The sequence below is a fragment of the Lasioglossum baleicum genome, chromosome 14 (genome assembly GCF_051020765.1).
Source record: "Lasioglossum baleicum chromosome 14, iyLasBale1, whole genome shotgun sequence".
Taxonomy (NCBI): domain Eukaryota; kingdom Metazoa; phylum Arthropoda; class Insecta; order Hymenoptera; family Halictidae; genus Lasioglossum; species Lasioglossum baleicum.
The window spans coordinates 8,381,239-8,399,534 of record NC_134942.1 but is presented as its reverse complement, the minus strand read 5'-3'; the positions used below and the strand labels follow the sequence as shown (position 1 = coordinate 8,399,534).

Genomic DNA, 18,296 nt, shown 5'->3' with positions numbered 1-18,296 from the left:
CCAAATTACCGCAAGATTGTCTTTCTAGTTTTCGTATGTATAATACATACACGGTCAGATTCGATTAAACAATCGTTTTGCTTCGTTCGATACGTACGTAGATATACGTCCTTACCTACACGTGTGTATGCGAATTGCTGCACGAAACGGGAAAAGTTGCGCGTGCAATAAACGTGCGTGAAAACACGCAAACAACCCTAAGCTCTGTCCGTATGAAATATTTACAAGTTGGAAATGGAACGCGCGTACCGATACCATCGAACAGAAACAGTTCGACCGAGTCATCGGCGCTGCGAGCGAAATGACGAAAGCCACGGGAGAAATCGAAGGGAAGAAAAGGAAATGTTACGAATACGTCTGGATAAATTATTAAGATATTTGGTAGAAGATAGAGGTACGAGCTCGTGAGCACAAACATAATCGAATGAACGAGTAGTCGACGCATTGTATTCGTGTCTGGTGTATCGGAAACGAACGGACAACAATGAGGAAAAAAATTCTTGCCGACAAGAATCAGAGTTGTGTTTAATTACAATTGAATTGCTTCGCGAATTATATTTAAAGTTCGCAAAATAAAATGTTTATATATCATTTGCATGGAAATATGAAGCTGAATAAAGGATTCATTTCTTATGCAATTAATTGTAATCGATCGAGAATAACGTCTTCATATTTCTACATTTTTTAAATGTTTGTGATTTTTGTGATAAATGCATAGAATCCGCTGTCTATCAATTACAATGTATTTAATCCTTAGTTTCTTAGTTTCGAGTTATCAGTAGACTAAGGTTCCGTTATCATCGACATTAGCAGCGCAACCCTCGGGTCCGAATAATGTTCATCGCGCCCCGTTCAATCTCTGTCTTGTCCGATCCGATTCGGTGGCAGCTATTCTTATTTCTCATGCGAATTATACGATTTCTTTTAAATGAAAACAGTAAAGGAGACTAGAGAAACTTCGAGTTTTCATTGACGAGATCCCACGGCTATTGTGTTTGCAAAGCATGCGACGACTACAATTAATTCGCTTTAGCATATCTCCGTTCGAAATGTTCTTGCCAACCACGTTCTCGCGCACAAGCGAACCTACTGGTTAAATGGAATTATTGCAATTTCGTGTCGGAACTTGATAACATTCGAGGCAACGTAATAATAATCTGAGAAATTGTCTCCTCGTTGAAATTAGTCAATTTTGTCGTACGAAAATATTCGTTCGATTTCCAACATTGTTGTCTCGAACACGAACCTATGAAAGTACTGATTGTTGTTTCTTTCTTCTTTTTTCTCAGGGAAAGGGCACAAGTTACGTGTTGAACGAGCATTTTCTTTTGCGTCGACAAGTAATACGAGCAAGGAGTTTATTTGCGAGGCGGCGAGGCGGACGAGTTGGACGAGCTGCGGAGAGAGGGTGATGAGACGAGGTCACGTACAATAACCGTAGGTTCGCGGCGATAATACCAAGCGGAATCAACTTGTCCGCCCCCTCTTTTCTAATTCGCGCTTGCAAGCGCCTACTAGGATCGTTTTCTTTGTTACTATTTTTGAGTAATCTATGCATGCTCGTCCGTGCCCGAGCAATATCGAACGGACACAGTACTTTGTACATACAAAATGATTTTTGTAATTTACGTCTAACAAAAGACGAAACTATAGATATCTTAGAAAAGTTTACGCTACATAGGACGTAGGGCTGTAGACATTCAAAAGGTTCTTCATCATTAACGATGAGATTCAACGATACTTTTATTGCTTTTACATTTATTTACATTTTTTCATAGTTCGTGTAGAAACGTGAACGAAACTTGTTAGGTAAGAATCAATTATCGTGTGTAAATAAATATATATATTTTTTTTATATTTATTTATTTCTTTATATTTCGTTTCAACCTGTACCGCGCCATCCGTGACGAAACTCTGAAACCTTTCTTACAATGACAGATATATGGTAAGAGGTTCTCGTGGATCTAGTTCCAACATTTATCGATCGTCAGCGTAGAGGGCGTAAGAAATGGTGTTGTTCATCTATAATCTATAATAATCTATAATCTATAATCTATATATATTCAATTTTAATAAATGCATAAAGATCCGCAGTCTATATTATAGTTATAATATTTACCGAATTCGTCTTGAAATCCTCGAACAGATGATAAGCGTAAAAATATAGATGTATTTGCAAGAAATTGAAGGTGACCTTGAAAAATCATGGAAAAAAGAGTTGACAAAAAATTTGCTATAATCACGTGAACTCTACTGATTGCTACTGATCACGATTCATCGTTCACCCTGTATATCGTCTTCGGTATTTCAAATCGTGAAACGCGAAACCCCACACAGCGATTGGTCCACTCCAGCCCACTCCTAATTTCAAAGCAGTGTGACCAAGTGTGACCTCTAGCTATGTTTACCACTTCTAGAAGTAGTGCCGCTATCTATATACAATAACCTCGGAGAAGTTAACCCACGAGGTCCAGTTTCCTTGATTACAAACCGCATAATATGAAAGCAAACAAAATTGTTTTAGAAAATGATTCCGCTAAAGCAGTTAGTCGTCGATCAGTTGAAACGGCGCAATAATTTTCTAATGGCACTGTTGCTCAGGTTTCCATTTACTTCATTATATTTCGAAGCTTCATACATATAGACATTCAAGAATTTTTGTTAGAAATGATTGCATAAACTGATTGTTTCATATGATTTTCAGACAATTAAGCCCCGCAACGACAAGTTTTCCAAGTGTACGGCATAAAAGTAAAAAGAATGAGTTAAATGTAAACTCGTTATTCCAACCTGTTCCTGTTAAAACCGAATCGAATACTACAAATGTGGGCGCTGAACTGTCTGGTGTACTACATAGACACGATATTATATTAGCAATGAGTACCTTTGTGAATAAAAAAGCGATCAAGGAGTTAGCTTCTATGCATGGATTCGACGGTAAATATCTACTTCATGGTATTCCCATTTAAATATTAATTGTCAATATTTTACAACGATAGTTGCTTGCTCTTCCTAGATTGCTTGTTGAAGAAAGTTCTGTCCGACTTTCGAAATTACTGTATATCATCGGAAACATTACCTGTAGATCTTCACGTTACCTTAAACGATGTTATCAAAGGGGCTGCGAATGTCAGTGATCTATTCCCTTATTTTTTACGTTACGCCAAACAATCATACCCGCACATCGATTGCTTAGACGACCTTAAGAAAATTAGCGATCTCCGACATCCACCCAGTTGGTAACGAGAAACATTAATTTTAATATTTAAATAACTATTCCGTCGATATTATATCAGAAATTATTATTACATGTTACTCGAAGGTACCCCACAGCGAGGTCCAAAACTAGAAAAATAATATTTCACGTCGGACCCACGAATAGCGGTAAAACTTATCACGCACTCCAAAGATTTATGTCAGCCAAGTCTGGCGTTTATTGTGGACCATTGAAATTATTAGCTGTTGAAGTTTTTAATAAGTGCAATTCTCTGGTTAGTATTAAAAAATTGAATCAATCTTCCAATGAGTACAATAAGCATTTATTGTTATAGGGTACGTCTTGTGATTTAATAACAGGAGAAGAGAAAAATTATGCGAAGAGTGAAATGTACCCATCCAATCATGTAGCATGTTCTATAGAAATGGTAAATGTACAGAATCTGTGTAAGTATTCATAGTTTACTAATAAATAGATAGGCCAAATATAATATCACAGTGTTTTTAAATTCGTCTAATGTTTTTAATGTTTCAAATTACACTTACTTATTTTTGTCATAAATGCATAAAATCCGCTGTCTACTAATAAATTACTAATTGTGAGAGCAGAATGTAAATTACACATTTACAATGATCTTCCAGACGAAGTAGCTGTAATCGATGAAATTCAGTTGTTACGCGACCCAAGTAGAGGCTGGGCATGGACGAGAGCGCTCTTAGGTCTTGCTGCGGATGAAATACATTTATGTGGTGAAGCTGCAGCTATATCTATTGTAACTTCAGCCATTTTTATTTGTCGAACTGTTAACCACAACTCGTGACAATTTTCTTTTACCATATAAAATTTATATTGTATTGTAGGTACAGTCTATATGCGCAACGACAGGAGAAACTGTTGAAATTAAGGAATACAAGAGATTGACCGAACTTGAAATAGAAAATACCGCACTGAAGTCTTTGTCCGAAGTTCAACCAGGAGATTGTATAGTTTGTTTTAATAAAAATGACATATTTCACGTGTCGCAGACTATCGAGAAACTAGGGAAACAAGCAGCAGTAATATATGGTAGTTTACCACCGGGCACGAAACTCGCGCAAACTGCTCGATTCAATGATCCGAATGACGAATGTAAAATATTGGTAGCTACTAATGCGATAGGGATGGGTCTCAATTTGTAAGTTGTAAATCACGTAACAATTGGTCTGATTTATGCTTTAATATTATGTAAATAACGAAATTTGTTAATACCATTTCAGACACATTCGCAGAATCATATTCTATTCCCTTCAACAGCCAACTGTAAATGAAAAGGGTGACAAAGAGATGGATATCATTTCTGTGTCGACTGCTCTACAGATAGCAGGACGTGCTGGTCGTTTCAATTCACAATGGCCACGCGTAAGTGGTGTTTATTTAATTAAATCATTTTAATCTACTTTAAAAACGAATGTAACCGTACATTGTTCTATTACAGGGTTACGTTACGACATTCAAACCGGAAGATCTTACGGTATTGAAGAGATTATTAAGTGAAACCCCAGAGAAAATAGACAAGGTTGGATTACATCCGACTGGTGACCAAATCGAATTATACGGTTATTATCTGCCGAACACTCCACTTTCGAATCTTATTGTAATATTTACTAATATTTTATTATTAGTAGTTTATTAATTACTACAACTACATGATCGATTACTACATTCTCTACTTTCTTGCAGAATATCTTTATTGCCTTAAGTCAAGTCGACGATTCCCTCTACTTTATCTGTAATTTAGACGATTTCAAATTTTTGGCTGATATGCTGCAACATATACCTTTAAGTCTACGTACGCAGTACGTATTCTGTTGCGCACCTGTTAATAAAAAGTCGGCGTTTGTGTGTAATATGCTCGTTAAGGTAAGCTGAAATGATTCACGTTTGGTTGTCTTTTCGTGTTAAACATTTTCCGATTTGTGTAACAGTATGCGCGACAGTGTAGTAAAAATGAAAAAATAACTACCAGCTGGATGTGCCAACAAATTCAGTGGCCTCCGAAACCGCCAGGGAATATTGCTGATCTTGTACATTTGGAATCAGTATTTGATGCGTTGGATGTTTATCTTTGGTTCAGGTAAATAATATATAAAATACTTTATCTCGTCGCTTATACAATGCGCTTGTTAATGTCTACAATTATTTATCGTTATCTAGCTATCGGTTTACCGATCTATTTCCCGATGGAATTGCGATTAGAGAAATACAAAGAGAATTGGACAAAATTATTGAAGAAGGAGTAAAGAAATTGAAGAAACTGTTCCAGCAAACAGGTATAATTATCTTGGTGTACGATGTTAATTATTAAACAATTATGCTTATATGTTAATATTATTTCTATTGAACAATAGAAGCTGAAGCACAGGCGGGTCAATCTTCAAATGAAAATCAAAGTTACGGTAAAGATGATTTATTGTATGCTAAAAATATGATTGCTTAAGATTCTTATATACAAACTAAGAAACCGAATACTTTATATTGCAGACGCTAATCGGTATAACATCGGCTCGGGTAAATTAACAGACAAATTAATTTCCGAGGGTCTTTTAACGCCAAAGCTATTAGAACAGTTGCAACAGGAATGGTCCGAGGTAAAAAAGCAGAATTGATAAAAAAATATGAACATCGAACAATCTTTTCTTGATAAACGTAAGAATTTATTAATTTATGCATTTCCCTGGTCGTTTTAGAAACAATGGAAAGGAAATTCTTTCAAGAAATATAGAAAGAAAACATTCGTTTATCCGAAGCGTAGGTAGTTATACTTCGTTTTAATAATAATCGTCTTCTTTGTGAATGAATTTGACGTAAAGATGTGATCAACACTTTTATATTTGGGCAATCCGAATGAAAAAAGAATGTAAATTCAATAGATACAAATTATTCAAATTACAAGGAAACACTTTTACATATATACAATTTTTATTTCTAATTCCCCATGAACTGTGACGAATTAATTTCTTAAAAATAAATCATCCTACCTGTTCGTAGAAAGTGTGCGAAAAATTTAACGTAATCAAAAATCGAATATCGTCGGAGATTTATTTGGAATTATTTATTTCTTGGATACTTTTATAAATCCATGTTTGCGGGCTTGGTTTTTCGTACGTTTGTACTTGTGTCGAAGTGTGTGTAGTCTTTGATCGTTTCTCGTGAACATAGGAAGGTTGTATGAAAGAGGATGTCGGGTTTTTGATCTGCGTTGCAATCTATTAGATAAAGTGATACATCTAGTACACCGTAACGAACCGTTATTCATTATCAATGGACATAATATATGTCTCCATTTTACACCGTCCTTGTAGGCTATTTTAATACCAGTAACTTTTCGAAAGCCTTCGTCATTGTATATACCTGATAAAAAAGAAACAAACTGTTAAAATTCCCTTACAACGTTATAAAAACGCAAAATGAATGTACATACCTTGACAAATCATTCTCTGATCAAATTCATCGATAAGCTCTTCTATATCTAATAAATTTTGTACTCTTAAATTTTTCCCCTCTTTTATAAGATTGTGGATCAGGGGATTTATTTCTCTATTTACGGCAACACAATGTATTATCATGTCGCTTTTTATAAACACTTGTTTTTCCATGAAAGGCATACCGCTTTTCGTCATTGCCATATACACATACACTACTGTTGTTGTATGGCCTGTCGACATTACCAAACAAGACCAACTGCGAGGTAAAACTACTTCCGTACATATTTCAAGTAAATCCTCAAACAACATTTCATTCTCTTCATAATTATTGTACGCGGTAGACGCGGACTGATTACAATTACTACTCATTTGTTTCTCTGTAGACAAACTTTCGTTCTCCTTATAACCGTTATCCATTGGTTCATCCTTGATTACTATGTTGTCCCAAAATTGCATTTCAGTTTCTTTGGAAGGCCCGGAAACCTTGGAATTAGATTCCGATTCTACTTCAGCGTCGTTCACACGAGAATCTTCTGTACAGATTTCATATTGATCTACCTCTTCGTTATTCGAACTCGTGTCTTCGTTCAAACCAGCATCGACAAAAGTATCAGTGTCATCCTCTAACTCTTCCATCATAGTATTAGACTTTGCATTTGGCATATAATTGTGATCGTGAAATTCTCTACTGTATTTATAATGTAAGGGAATAGGTCTATGCTTCTCGTAACAGTTTATTTCTAGTTTCTCCTCGGTCCTAGGTACACCAAAATCTTTCCCTTCATCGTAACAATCAGAATGTTCTTGACCTATATCCTCGTTCTCCTCATGGTAGTTTTTATCAGGCACTGCTCCTGGTCGTAATCTACACTTTTTGTATTTGATCTATTATAAAGACAAGTTTATAAGAACAAACCGATAAAACCAAAGAAATATTTAAGCACAGAACATTACTTACCGTTATTACGTATGGTGGTACGCCGCTGACCCAATGCGTGATTATATCGTCTCTGTAAAAATGTTTGCTGCAAACATACGTGTCATCTGTGACTTCATAATTTTCAATTGCAATCGCTTCTTGCCATTTCTGTCGCGTTTCTGGATCTTTGGGCGCAGAAAAGAAGCTGTAACTATTCTTGTAATTGGTCTCTTTACACATTACACACTTGCGCGTCATGGTGACACACTAAAATATGTTTCCTCGTGATCCTATTTAATACAATTTACTTCTATTTACATACGTTTCGCATCACACTGTCGTGATCACGAACGAACATAACAATAAGACTTTTATCATAAAACTATGTAATCAATCAACACTCCACAATATTAACAGTAAATCGTCTGTATAGGTTATGATACCTTCTCCACAACATTGAGAAAAAAGGTGACATGTATTTACTGTGAAACCTTTATCTTACGAACATAGGATCGATCATGTACGTTAATCGCAACAAACTTAATTCGGATTTCGGAATTCTTCCTTGTCGTTGAATGTATGTAAATATGTATATACGTATTTTTTTTCATTAACATACACTGTTAACACTGTTATTGGTAAATAACAGCATTTTTATTCGATTCTCGAATATATTTTAATAGAACGTGTTTTACGGTGTTTCAGTCAGAAAACGAGCACGTAACTTTAGAAAATACTTGTCGTGCATTATTTATTTTCATCTTGTGTTTTTGTCAGTTTTTGTGATTCCGCTGGATTCCGCTAAATCGCATTCCCAGAATGCATTGTTGAATAGTTTGAAGTTTGAAGCGGTACCAAGCGGTACTCGCATATATATAGACATAGACACAGACTATAAGTACTCGTAGTACTCGAGTCCAGCTCAGTCCAGCTGAGTCCAGCGTGTATTTCACACACACAGACACAATATCCATTTCCAATTGCAATATAATTATGTACTTGCAAATTGATCATTATCCTAATGTGAACAACTTTTATATGTGTTTTTAAATATTATTTTAATTGATTTCTTTGGTATGAATGACATTCATTACCGCGTAAACTATTTTGATTGTATAAGTACTACATATGTATAGGGTGTCCGAAAAATATTATAATATGTTTACTTGAAAGGGGTTATTCCCAAGATTATTTGAAGTAAGTAAGTAAGTTTTTACTGGTTTTTACCGTGGGGGGGGGGGGGCTTTGTTAAAGAATTATATGGATCAATCAGCGTTCGGCTACGATGGACGAATCTGGGCTTAGCCAATGCCAACGTCGCGCTCAACTGTGACCGCGCTGTGATTAATCGGCAGACCATAAAATTATAAATATATGTGTGCATATGTATATATTCATAATGTTTGTAAGTAATATTATTATATTTGTAACATTTTTTTGTAATATCTCCGTAATGGATATTCTTCAATTATCGTTTTACATATTATATTTCTTCTGTTTTAACTTTTCAATTTTGCAAAATTAACATAAATACTTCGAAAACCAATGTTAACAAATATCATTTATAATTATTAAATAGATATTGTCGCGAACTAAGAATATTAAATCCAGTTGATTTAAATTCCCCGCGTTCCTATACAACAATGTCGCCTCTTGTTGTCTTCCCTACTCCCTGACCAAATCGCGGAGTTCCGAAGCTATCTTCACAGAACACAATTTATTTGACGCATACGCCCTGGGCTGGAAGCTGGTCTGAGAAAAAGAAACGCATCTAATCGAGTAACTGTGTAATCTGTGGTATCGACTAGGATATCGGTGGATATCGGCGCAGTCTGTCACAAACATATTTAGGATACGGGATTTTTGTTCCTTCGGAATTGCATTAGTCCTGTATACATAAGTGAATATCTTGTCAGGTCCGCAAGTAATGCTGTCGTAACGCTCGTTCGAGAATATTGTATCGCGAGTAAGACAGCAATTTTATTTCTTGCACTCTCTAAATACGATCTTCCCTTAGGAACGGCAACATTTTGCATGCACCAACTTCTTTGGTCATTTACGTTGTCCGAAAACTACACAGACGTGTCTCTTGTAATCCGCAATGGCGGAAACAAATGGGGCCCCGAATTTGAACTCGAAAAATGGGAACTTTATCTGCGGCGTTGTCGAAGGTATAAAACCTATTAACCGGTTCGAGACCGACGTATTTGGTCACCGTTTGCGATGCTTTCACATTGGAGGGGGAAACCATTAGAATGCGCTACTATCGTGCTACATTCTACAAAAATATGATTTTTTATTACAGGTTTCTACGGTCGGCCTTGGACCACTGAACAGAGAAAAGATCTGTTTCAAAAGCAAGTATCTTACGCTCACACCAGGGAGTTCCAACTTGTTTCTCTCCGAGAACTGTACGGCTCCCACCGTTAGTCGAACCTCTTGCCACTACTACGTATAACAGTACAGGAAGAGGGATGAAGTTCTATGGCAATGATGAAGTCAAAGAAGTCTAACTTAAGAACTACAAGTTGGGACCCTCTGACTTACACTCATCCGCATACAAAGAATCGAATCTACCATATCCAGCTATCGTGTTAACCCTTATGTAGTCAACCAAGATGTATAGATTATTTAATATATTATTGAGTAAAGAATGGACATTCAGAGAAATTTTGTAATATTTTTTAGAGGAACATCAACAAATTGTTGAAAGAAATACAGTAAATGGGTACCCGGTTGACTACACAAGGGTTAACACGTCATAGACTTTACATTTACGCAGCTATGGTTTATGCACACAGCTCTCCCAACTTTATGGGAGAGCTTATCAACCTAGCAGTGTCCATGTGGGGATCCAGTGGATCCCTACTACTGAGATATGCTATCTATTTCTCACATTTCTTTCGCTATCGTTTTGCAATACAATGTAGCTTCTTAAAAGCCTATATCACTTGTATTGATGTAATAAAACCATCAAAAAGAAAATTGTTTTGATGGGGATATAAAGCACATAACTGGTTTGATAACTAGTTTGTGTATGGTGTATATGTATTTTATACTGTTATTTTAACAAAAGAATCATAAATAAATGTTACGATAAACATAAAACCTTAAGTATAAATTAAAAAAAGTTTTAAGTACAAAAAGTTCACGTGTGCACTGCTGGGTTAACTCGACAGTGAAACAGACTTGGCGTTTAATGTGCTAAACAATTTTCAGATTAAAGAAATGGGGAATGGACTCGTACCTGTACGCCCCGAAAGACGACTACAAGCACCGTGCCTATTGGAGAGATTTGTACACCGTAGAAGAAGCAGAACATTTGACTGGTTTGATAACGGCAGCTAAAGAATGCGGTATCACATTTTATTATGCCCTCTCGCCGGGATTGGATATCACTTACTCGAGCACGAAGGAGGTTACTATATTGAAAAGGAAACTAGAGCAAGTCAGCCAGTTCGGTTGTATCGCGTTTGCATTGTTATTCGATGATATAGAACCAGAAATGAGCGAAGCAGACAAAGAAGTATTTCAATCCTTTGCTCACGCACAAGTATGTATTATACAGTCTATTTAATGTGATATATTTTATTCGCGTTATTGATTGATATTTTTTCCTCCTCGATAGGTTTCTGTTACAAATGATATATTTCAACATCTTGGTCAACCAAAATTTCTTTTATGTCCAACACAATATTGCGCGACTCGTGCAATGCCAAATGTAACATCTTCAGAGTATCTTAATACTCTTGGTAATAAATTAGCTCAAGAAATTGATATAATGTGGACTGGTCCAAAAGTAATATCGAGACTTCTAACTGTTGAGTCTATAGAGGAAATAACTGAAGTTTTAAGGAGACCACCAGTTATATGGGATAATTTGCACGCTAATGATTACGATCAGAAAAGAGTATTTCTGGGTCCGTATTCTGGTAGATCTCCCGATTTGATCCCTAAATTGAGGGGTGTTTTAACGAACCCTAATTGCGAGTATGGAGCGAACTTTATAGCAATACATACTTTGGCGCAATGGAGTAGGTGTAATATAGATGGAAAGAGAGACTTGAGTATGTATTTAATTGTATGCAATTCTTGTAACGCGTCGATTTTAATGTATACACATTTTTTAAAATCAGTTTACACTAAAAGATTCGTCATTCAAAGACGCACAAATTGGATTTTGAAATTTTCGTCTAGGCTTAACAGTTTCGGAGATATTCAATAAAATGGATATTCTCATTCCAACTTTCAGGGCTATTTTCAACCCCTCAACATAAATGTCGGTAGCTATAAAAAAATACGTGTCAAATATTTTTTCAGTTCTATATCATACCAAAATTTCATTAAAATCGGCGTGTTACGGTTGAGTAAGAAATTCTTGGCTCTACCCCACTAATTATTTCATGTTTTGTAGATGATTCCATATCGGCTGACATAAGATTGGAAACAGAGACGGAGGACGGTGTACTCGGTGAAGACGTTCCCTCGACAATGTCACCGAACATGTACCATCCCCGGCATGCCTTAAGAATCGCTATAAACGACTGGATACTGGAATTTAGCAAAAAACGAGCAGCATGGGGCGTTATAGCAAAACCACAGCCATGCGTGGCTCCAACAATACCGATACCAATCATTCCATCTGTAAATACATGTATGAGTCTTACGTCAACTACAACGACTACTGTCTCTTCAACACCTGCACCAGTTACCAATCCAAGCCATCTTCAAGCATTGGCTGAAGTTTGTTCGACTGTAACATCGACAGAGAATTTCATACCACCTCCTGGTCCAGTCATGAATTCATTAATATCGGAAACAGCTGTTATCAGTGAGCCTTTAATTCCATCGATCTCTACCAATACAGGAAACGTGTCGACTACGAACGTTCTATCATCCGTAGAACCTATGGATTGTAATACAACACCTAATAATTCTCCAGCGCACGCGGCTAAGATTCAAGCAGAAGACGATGTTATGATAGAGAACGCATCCGTAAGTTTGTCCATATTTCAAAAATTTTAAGAAAAAGGTTTTAAGTCCCAGCTTTTTAGCAGCAATTTTCGAAAAACATTATGTAATTCATTAATATCGTTTGGCAGACTTGTAGCGAAGCTTCCGGCAGCATGCAAGTCGAAGTAGACAGCACTTCTCCCGTAGTGAATGGTACGCAGATGATTGTGGAGAATGATAGTGAAAATCACGATACTACCGACAATACGGATCAAGAATCTCAAGATTCTATAGACGCTGATAAACGGTTGACAACGGAAGACCTTTCGTTACTATGCGATCTATTTTATTTGCCATTTGAGCATGGTGGTCAGGGTATTCAGTTATTGCAAGAATTTAATTGGCTGAAAAGCAATGCTCACGTCGTCATGAAAAAGGCAAAAGAGGATGAGAGCGTATCTCAATCAGATGTGAGTAACACAGCTTTCTTATTCGGCAAGTATTTTCGAAGTTCTTGTGTATATCTGTATATGTGTGTGTATTCAATGAAATAAAATTTCAGGTTGAAGAGTGGCACTCGAAAGCGGCAAAAATGAATGACATGTGCAATGCCGTGAACAGATTATTTCAAAGGCTTACGTATTGTAATAATCGTGAATTGTTGTACGATCTCTATTCGTACGTTTGGGATATGAGAGGAGTTGTGTCCCTTTTAAACAGTTACGTGAAATGGTTGGGTAAGTTGCAATATCGTTTATACATGATATTATTCTAACAAACTAAATATATGTTTAAATAATAGTATATAGTAAAGTAGTATATGTTTAAAAGTGAATTAAGAAGAGTATTCCAAATCAAGTCAAAATTCGTAGTAATGGTCCACATTGTGTTCACAACACAATTTTCAATGTAAATTAGTGAAATAACAGTGATAAAGTATACAAAGAAAGTTTGTTCAAAATGGTAATACGCTGGTACAATAATGTGAAAGTAATTATTCACAATGTTCCGCTAGAAAATCACGTATAACATGTTACGAATTTTTATTTTTTCCGTAATTTTTGCATCGTCTTAACTAGTAGAGAGTTGTATTTGTTGTGCTACAGATGAGTGCTGTTATCAATATTTTTCTCAAAAGTATTATAATTTATTACCCATACTTATATTTCAGAACAAAAGTGTCTCGAGTATTGGTAAGTCTATTGTTCTATTCTTTTTTATCTCACTTAATTTGTCTTTTTACAAGGAGGATGTTATTATACCCTAAATAACGAACACTACAGCGACAAAAACGTTTCTGATAATTACAGTTTAGAAACATTTTAATAATGTTGACAAATATCTTAAATATACAATATTTTGGAACATTGCTCTTTCCGCTTTCTATACAAGAAATATTTATTTAAAATGTTACAGTGATTTACAGTATGATTACACTGGACATCCTTGTAAAATGACATCATTATACAATCGTAAAGCACATAAAAAACATGAACTACTAACTCCGAAAGTTACTGATGTCTCGTTACCAGAATTTCCACTCTTTTTTCCTTTGTATTCGCTTTGTAAACGTGATAATTGGACAGTAAAAATAAGTCTTTCTTTCAGCATTACTCTCCAAATACTCGTTGTAACTCGCGGTACGGAAATTAATGATGTTTGACTACAGAAAAAATTCTAAAAGATGTTAAAAAATTTCATTAATCCCATCGTTCAACAAAGTAGATTGTCTTCTAAGCAATGAAGAACTAAACAGACGTCATTAATAGTTGGAGTTGAAACATTTCATAGATCGCTTATCTGTGAAATCGCATTTGTACATTTGTTTCTGCGCTTTAGAACCAAATGTACCGCGTGGCGCGCGCAAACAGACAAGCACGGTTGCCGTAAGTCAAAATCGAAATTAGCTTTTCAAGCGTAACTCGAATTTGCTCTTCTTATTCCTCAACATATCCATATTACCTGATACATACACAGACTGTGTACACAATTGCTGAATACATAATCTCGTGTACAAAACTAAAACCAGAAACTTAATAATTCATCCTACACTTGAAACTAACTTGATAAATATTCTTTTAAGTTTCACTGTACAGAAATCTCTTTTCGTGAAACGATTTTTTTCTTTCTCGACTGACGGCTTCCTACATATAATTCTGTTGGTATGAAAACAAGTCACAGCAGTTCTCATACTTTTTCTTTTCTTTGAATGTTACTAAGAATTTATGTATGTGGATATTATTAAAAATTGGAATTGATGTGACTTGTTGGCGCGGTACTTGGCGAAACAATTTTCCGTAGCAAACACTTTCTGAAAAACTATTTAACAGCATCAATGTGGACCTGAACAAATACTGTGTTTCAAATAACATCATGCCAGCTATTAACATATTGAGTGACTTTCTTTCGCAGATAATGTTTGGCAGGAATTTATTCGTTACAACAACCTTCGGTTAGTCGCACTCCATTTTCTACAGAACTGTTTACATAGAACTCTATACGATTTCAATATAAATAAATTGTTATTCAATGAAATAACTACTTCTGTGTTTCGAGATTGTAAGTACTATATGCGAGTAATTAAAAGTTAAATCTTTTTTTACAATAAGGAATGTACGAAAGAGTAGCGAATAACTTTTGCCAACAATATAAGTGTATGAGGAACAGTACAGCTTCAATTCACTGACTAACGTGCATTTCTGTGTTTTCTGTCTTGTTGATAGCGTTTGGCAGATTCCCGTCAACGATGACATCATTTACCCAGGGAAGCTACACATGTATGCGATTCACCAGTCTGAGTAATCCAACAAAAAGCGCGCGTCTAACAAAGCTTCATCCCGACGAAAACGATTGCGTATTATTAGTTCGTGTTTGAAGCTTTGTAAAGATCATTGCAATTAATGTGAACAAGAGATTTGCGCGTAGAAGCAGCGTTCCGATGTCTAGAAGGATCTATGTGTACTCAACACAAATACCTTTTGTACCCAAGTTTCATTTAATAGACACACTTTCTCATTCTGCAAAAATTATAGAAATCTCTAGTGTACAGAACATTCATAAATGGACTTTCATCTTTCTTCTATTCTATACGATTCGCATACGAGAACAATACACGAGATTTATATATACACTTTTACATTTTGAAACTGCATCGAAAGCTTTCACAAAGAAAGAAAATTTAGGACAAATTTTTGCATGTAAAGTGGGTCTATCTGCAACTTCTCTAATATTGGCAAAGTTCAGACAAAACTTTGTGAACTATACGAGCTCTTCCTGATTATTTTACTAGTCACGTACAGCCTGCAAAAGTAGCGTCGATATATATATATTTTTTTTAATTACATTTCAAAATCTGCAAAAGTTCTTTTTTTTATTTACCACGATGGATAATATTTTTCAGAATTGATGTTTTTATTGGTTTTGCGAGAACATCTTATGTAGGTTGAGGATGACTAGGAAACATCTTCCTTTTGCCAATTTGCCTGTACTAATTTCTTTTAGTTCCAGAATCTATATTCTTTTCAGGAGTAATAGGACTTTTATTTCAGGCGCATTTTGGCAAACTGGATAACCATTCCACTAATCCCATTTTCCTTTCTCCCCTGTCCTAGAATTACTGCGCGAACTCTGGTGTGATATTCTTTAGAAACGATTATTTTGTTGTTGTATCATATTGATATTGATTAGTTCAAATTTTATGCCAGCGTATGATTATTTAACACTGATAAATTTACATATATTCAAATATGATATACATAGGAATGAGATAGATATAAAATACAGTATCCGAAGTCTGTCTCATTTATCTACGTTCTGAAATTACTATGGACGTCTAATTGTTTCAAACACATATACAGTAAATATTTGATGTATCAAAATGTTGCACCATAGTTATTCGATCTGATGAATTTCTTTATCTCGCGATATTATTCTTCCTATTTCATGAATATTGCGAAGGACTTGATATACCGAGTGAGATAAAGAAAAACGCGGGCGCCGTCGATCGAAAGTATACTTATGCATGTACAAATTTAATTAAAGTTAGTGCTCAGAGCAGTGGAAGCCGTATCATACATTTAATAAACTGCATAATCGCGCGTACATAAGCCACACGTTCCATCGTTTATTAAGTTTCAATACTGTATCTTTGGGATAGGGTTCTCGAATGGCTGGAAAGAAACTTTTATGAGTGGAGACCAAGAGCCGTGGGTCTTCCGAGGAGGTCTTACAGCTGATCTGCAGGTAAGTTTTACATTATGCTTGTCTTACATCTAATTCTAACTGGAATAATATTAAAACATACTTATGCTTCACAGAGATTAATTCCAGTGGATAGTGGAAATGATCTATTCGTTTACAAAGCACCAGAAGTGCCTAGTAGTAAGATCTATACGATTAGGCCTTACTTATCTAGCGATGAAGAAGGAGTTTACGCTGTATGCAACACACTTTATGGTTCTACAATGTCATCTGCATTGGCAGACAGGTACTTGAAACTTTTTAGTTAAAATAAAAATTCATTTCATCCCTTAACAGCGGCTTTACATTGAAAACAATGTAACATTTAGATTAGACTGTTCTAATATTTTATTGTTTTATGTTTCACCCAGCTAATTTCTCCATAAATGCATAAAAATCTGCAGTCTAATTATCATTAAGGAACAACTACTCATCACTACCCATTTTCACTGCAGGTTGGTCGGCGGTTTCCTAAGTTTAAGTCCAGAATTGTGTATGGTTGTCGAAGACGAGAGTGGTATAGTGGGTTACGCATTGGCTGCCTTGAACGTGAAGACTTACAACCAAAAGTTAGCGGTTTCTTGGATACCCGAGTTACGTTTGAAGTACCCACTGGATGATAGCATAAACGATATGCCTGAAAATGTTCAGGTACCTAATATTTAAGTAACGTTTTAGAAATTACTTTTGCTAATCTATTAAAACCTGAAATATGTATCTAGGATGCCATACGATATTTTCATTCATTCGTCCCGGATGTATCAGAACAATTGTGCAGGCAACATCCGTCAACACTGATGTGCGTGGTGTTGCCATGTTTGACAGATCAGTCTGTCCCTAAAAGACTAATTACATGCATTCTCGCTGCTCTGAGAGCAAATGGTAAATACTCTATGAAATTATTGTTTCGTTACATACTTGTACATACAGTTGATCTAACTTTATTACTACTTGTAGGTTCATTCGGTGTACATACTACTATGTCGAGTACGGAGAAAGAGTCGCAGGAGTTTTATAGTAAATTGGGCTTTGTCGATTTGAATCCGGCGCATGAGGAACACTCCGGAATTAAAACCATGTGTCGAAGTTTCTAACAGAGAGTGAGCGCATCAGTGATATTTGTGAATAAGGTCTATTTGCTCGAGCCATCGTCTAAGAAAACTTCTAACGTTTAGAAGTAATCAAGATGGTATACGGTAACCCCTAGAACAATCCGAGGACATTTTTGTGTCTGTCCTATTTTACAAAAATAGAATATTATCCGTCGAAAGAAATTGCTATCTTTTTTCGATAAATCGTACTTGCTTTCTGAGAACTGTCCAAGAACATCTGCCTTCTTGAATTAGAAAATCACCTAAATGTGTTTAACAATATACGCATACGTATGATGTACATACCGTATAAAGAGAATAGGAGTAACGAAAGAGACAGCATGGACAAAAGTGTGAAACGTGCAATAGTATGAATTACCGGAAGAAGGCGAAATGGAATAGCAAACAGGAGA

The 18,296-nt window shown here is 35.7% G+C and overlaps 3 protein-coding genes across 7 annotated transcripts; 2 read left to right on the top strand and 1 right to left on the bottom strand.

Moving 5' to 3' along the window:
* Positions 1 to 2,384: 2,384 nt before the first annotated feature.
* Suv3 (Suv3 RNA helicase) lies at positions 2,385 to 6,084 on the top strand. Of its 2 annotated transcripts, XM_076438127.1 has the most exons (15): positions 2,385 to 2,601; positions 2,705 to 2,937; positions 3,017 to 3,239; positions 3,323 to 3,491; positions 3,552 to 3,663; positions 3,859 to 3,989; positions 4,078 to 4,391; positions 4,474 to 4,615; positions 4,692 to 4,850; positions 4,937 to 5,116; positions 5,182 to 5,330; positions 5,411 to 5,526; positions 5,605 to 5,652; positions 5,738 to 5,844; positions 5,944 to 6,084. In XM_076438127.1, exons 1-15 carry the CDS (start codon positions 2,528 to 2,530, stop codon positions 6,010 to 6,012), a joined length of 2,226 nt encoding a protein of 741 aa, XP_076294242.1. In that variant the 5' UTR covers positions 2,385 to 2,527; the 3' UTR covers positions 6,013 to 6,084. The 2 variants fall into 2 exon arrangements, with proteins under 2 accessions (XP_076294242.1, XP_076294243.1); XM_076438128.1 differs by lacking the exons at positions 2,385 to 2,601; positions 2,705 to 2,937 and having other exon boundaries at positions 3,098 to 3,235.
* On the bottom strand, positions 5,648 to 7,858 carry LOC143215743 (uncharacterized). Its single transcript, XM_076438140.1, has 3 exons — positions 7,640 to 7,858; positions 6,678 to 7,566; positions 5,648 to 6,607 (listed from the first exon to the last, which is right to left on the bottom strand). The coding sequence occupies exons 1-3, from the start codon at positions 7,856 to 7,858 to the stop codon at positions 6,309 to 6,311; spliced, it is 1,407 nt and encodes a 468-aa protein (XP_076294255.1). The 3' UTR covers positions 5,648 to 6,308.
* A 1,446-nt stretch (positions 7,859 to 9,304) lies between these two features.
* Oga (O-GlcNAcase) lies at positions 9,305 to 17,886 on the top strand. 4 transcript variants are annotated; one of them, XM_076438108.1, is made up of 14 exons: positions 9,305 to 9,500; positions 9,618 to 9,771; positions 9,906 to 9,957; positions 10,820 to 11,153; positions 11,229 to 11,667; positions 12,015 to 12,595; positions 12,703 to 13,023; positions 13,116 to 13,290; positions 15,277 to 15,330; positions 16,710 to 16,795; positions 16,870 to 17,039; positions 17,248 to 17,443; positions 17,515 to 17,674; positions 17,750 to 17,886. In XM_076438108.1, exons 2-14 carry the CDS (start codon positions 9,702 to 9,704, stop codon positions 17,884 to 17,886), a joined length of 2,775 nt encoding a protein of 924 aa, XP_076294223.1. In that variant the 5' UTR covers positions 9,305 to 9,500; positions 9,618 to 9,701. The 4 variants fall into 4 exon arrangements, with proteins under 4 accessions (XP_076294223.1, XP_076294224.1, XP_076294222.1 ...); XM_076438109.1 differs by having other exon boundaries at positions 9,305 to 9,516; XM_076438107.1 differs by having other exon boundaries at positions 9,305 to 9,771.
* The last annotated feature ends 410 nt before the right edge of the window (positions 17,887 to 18,296 follow it).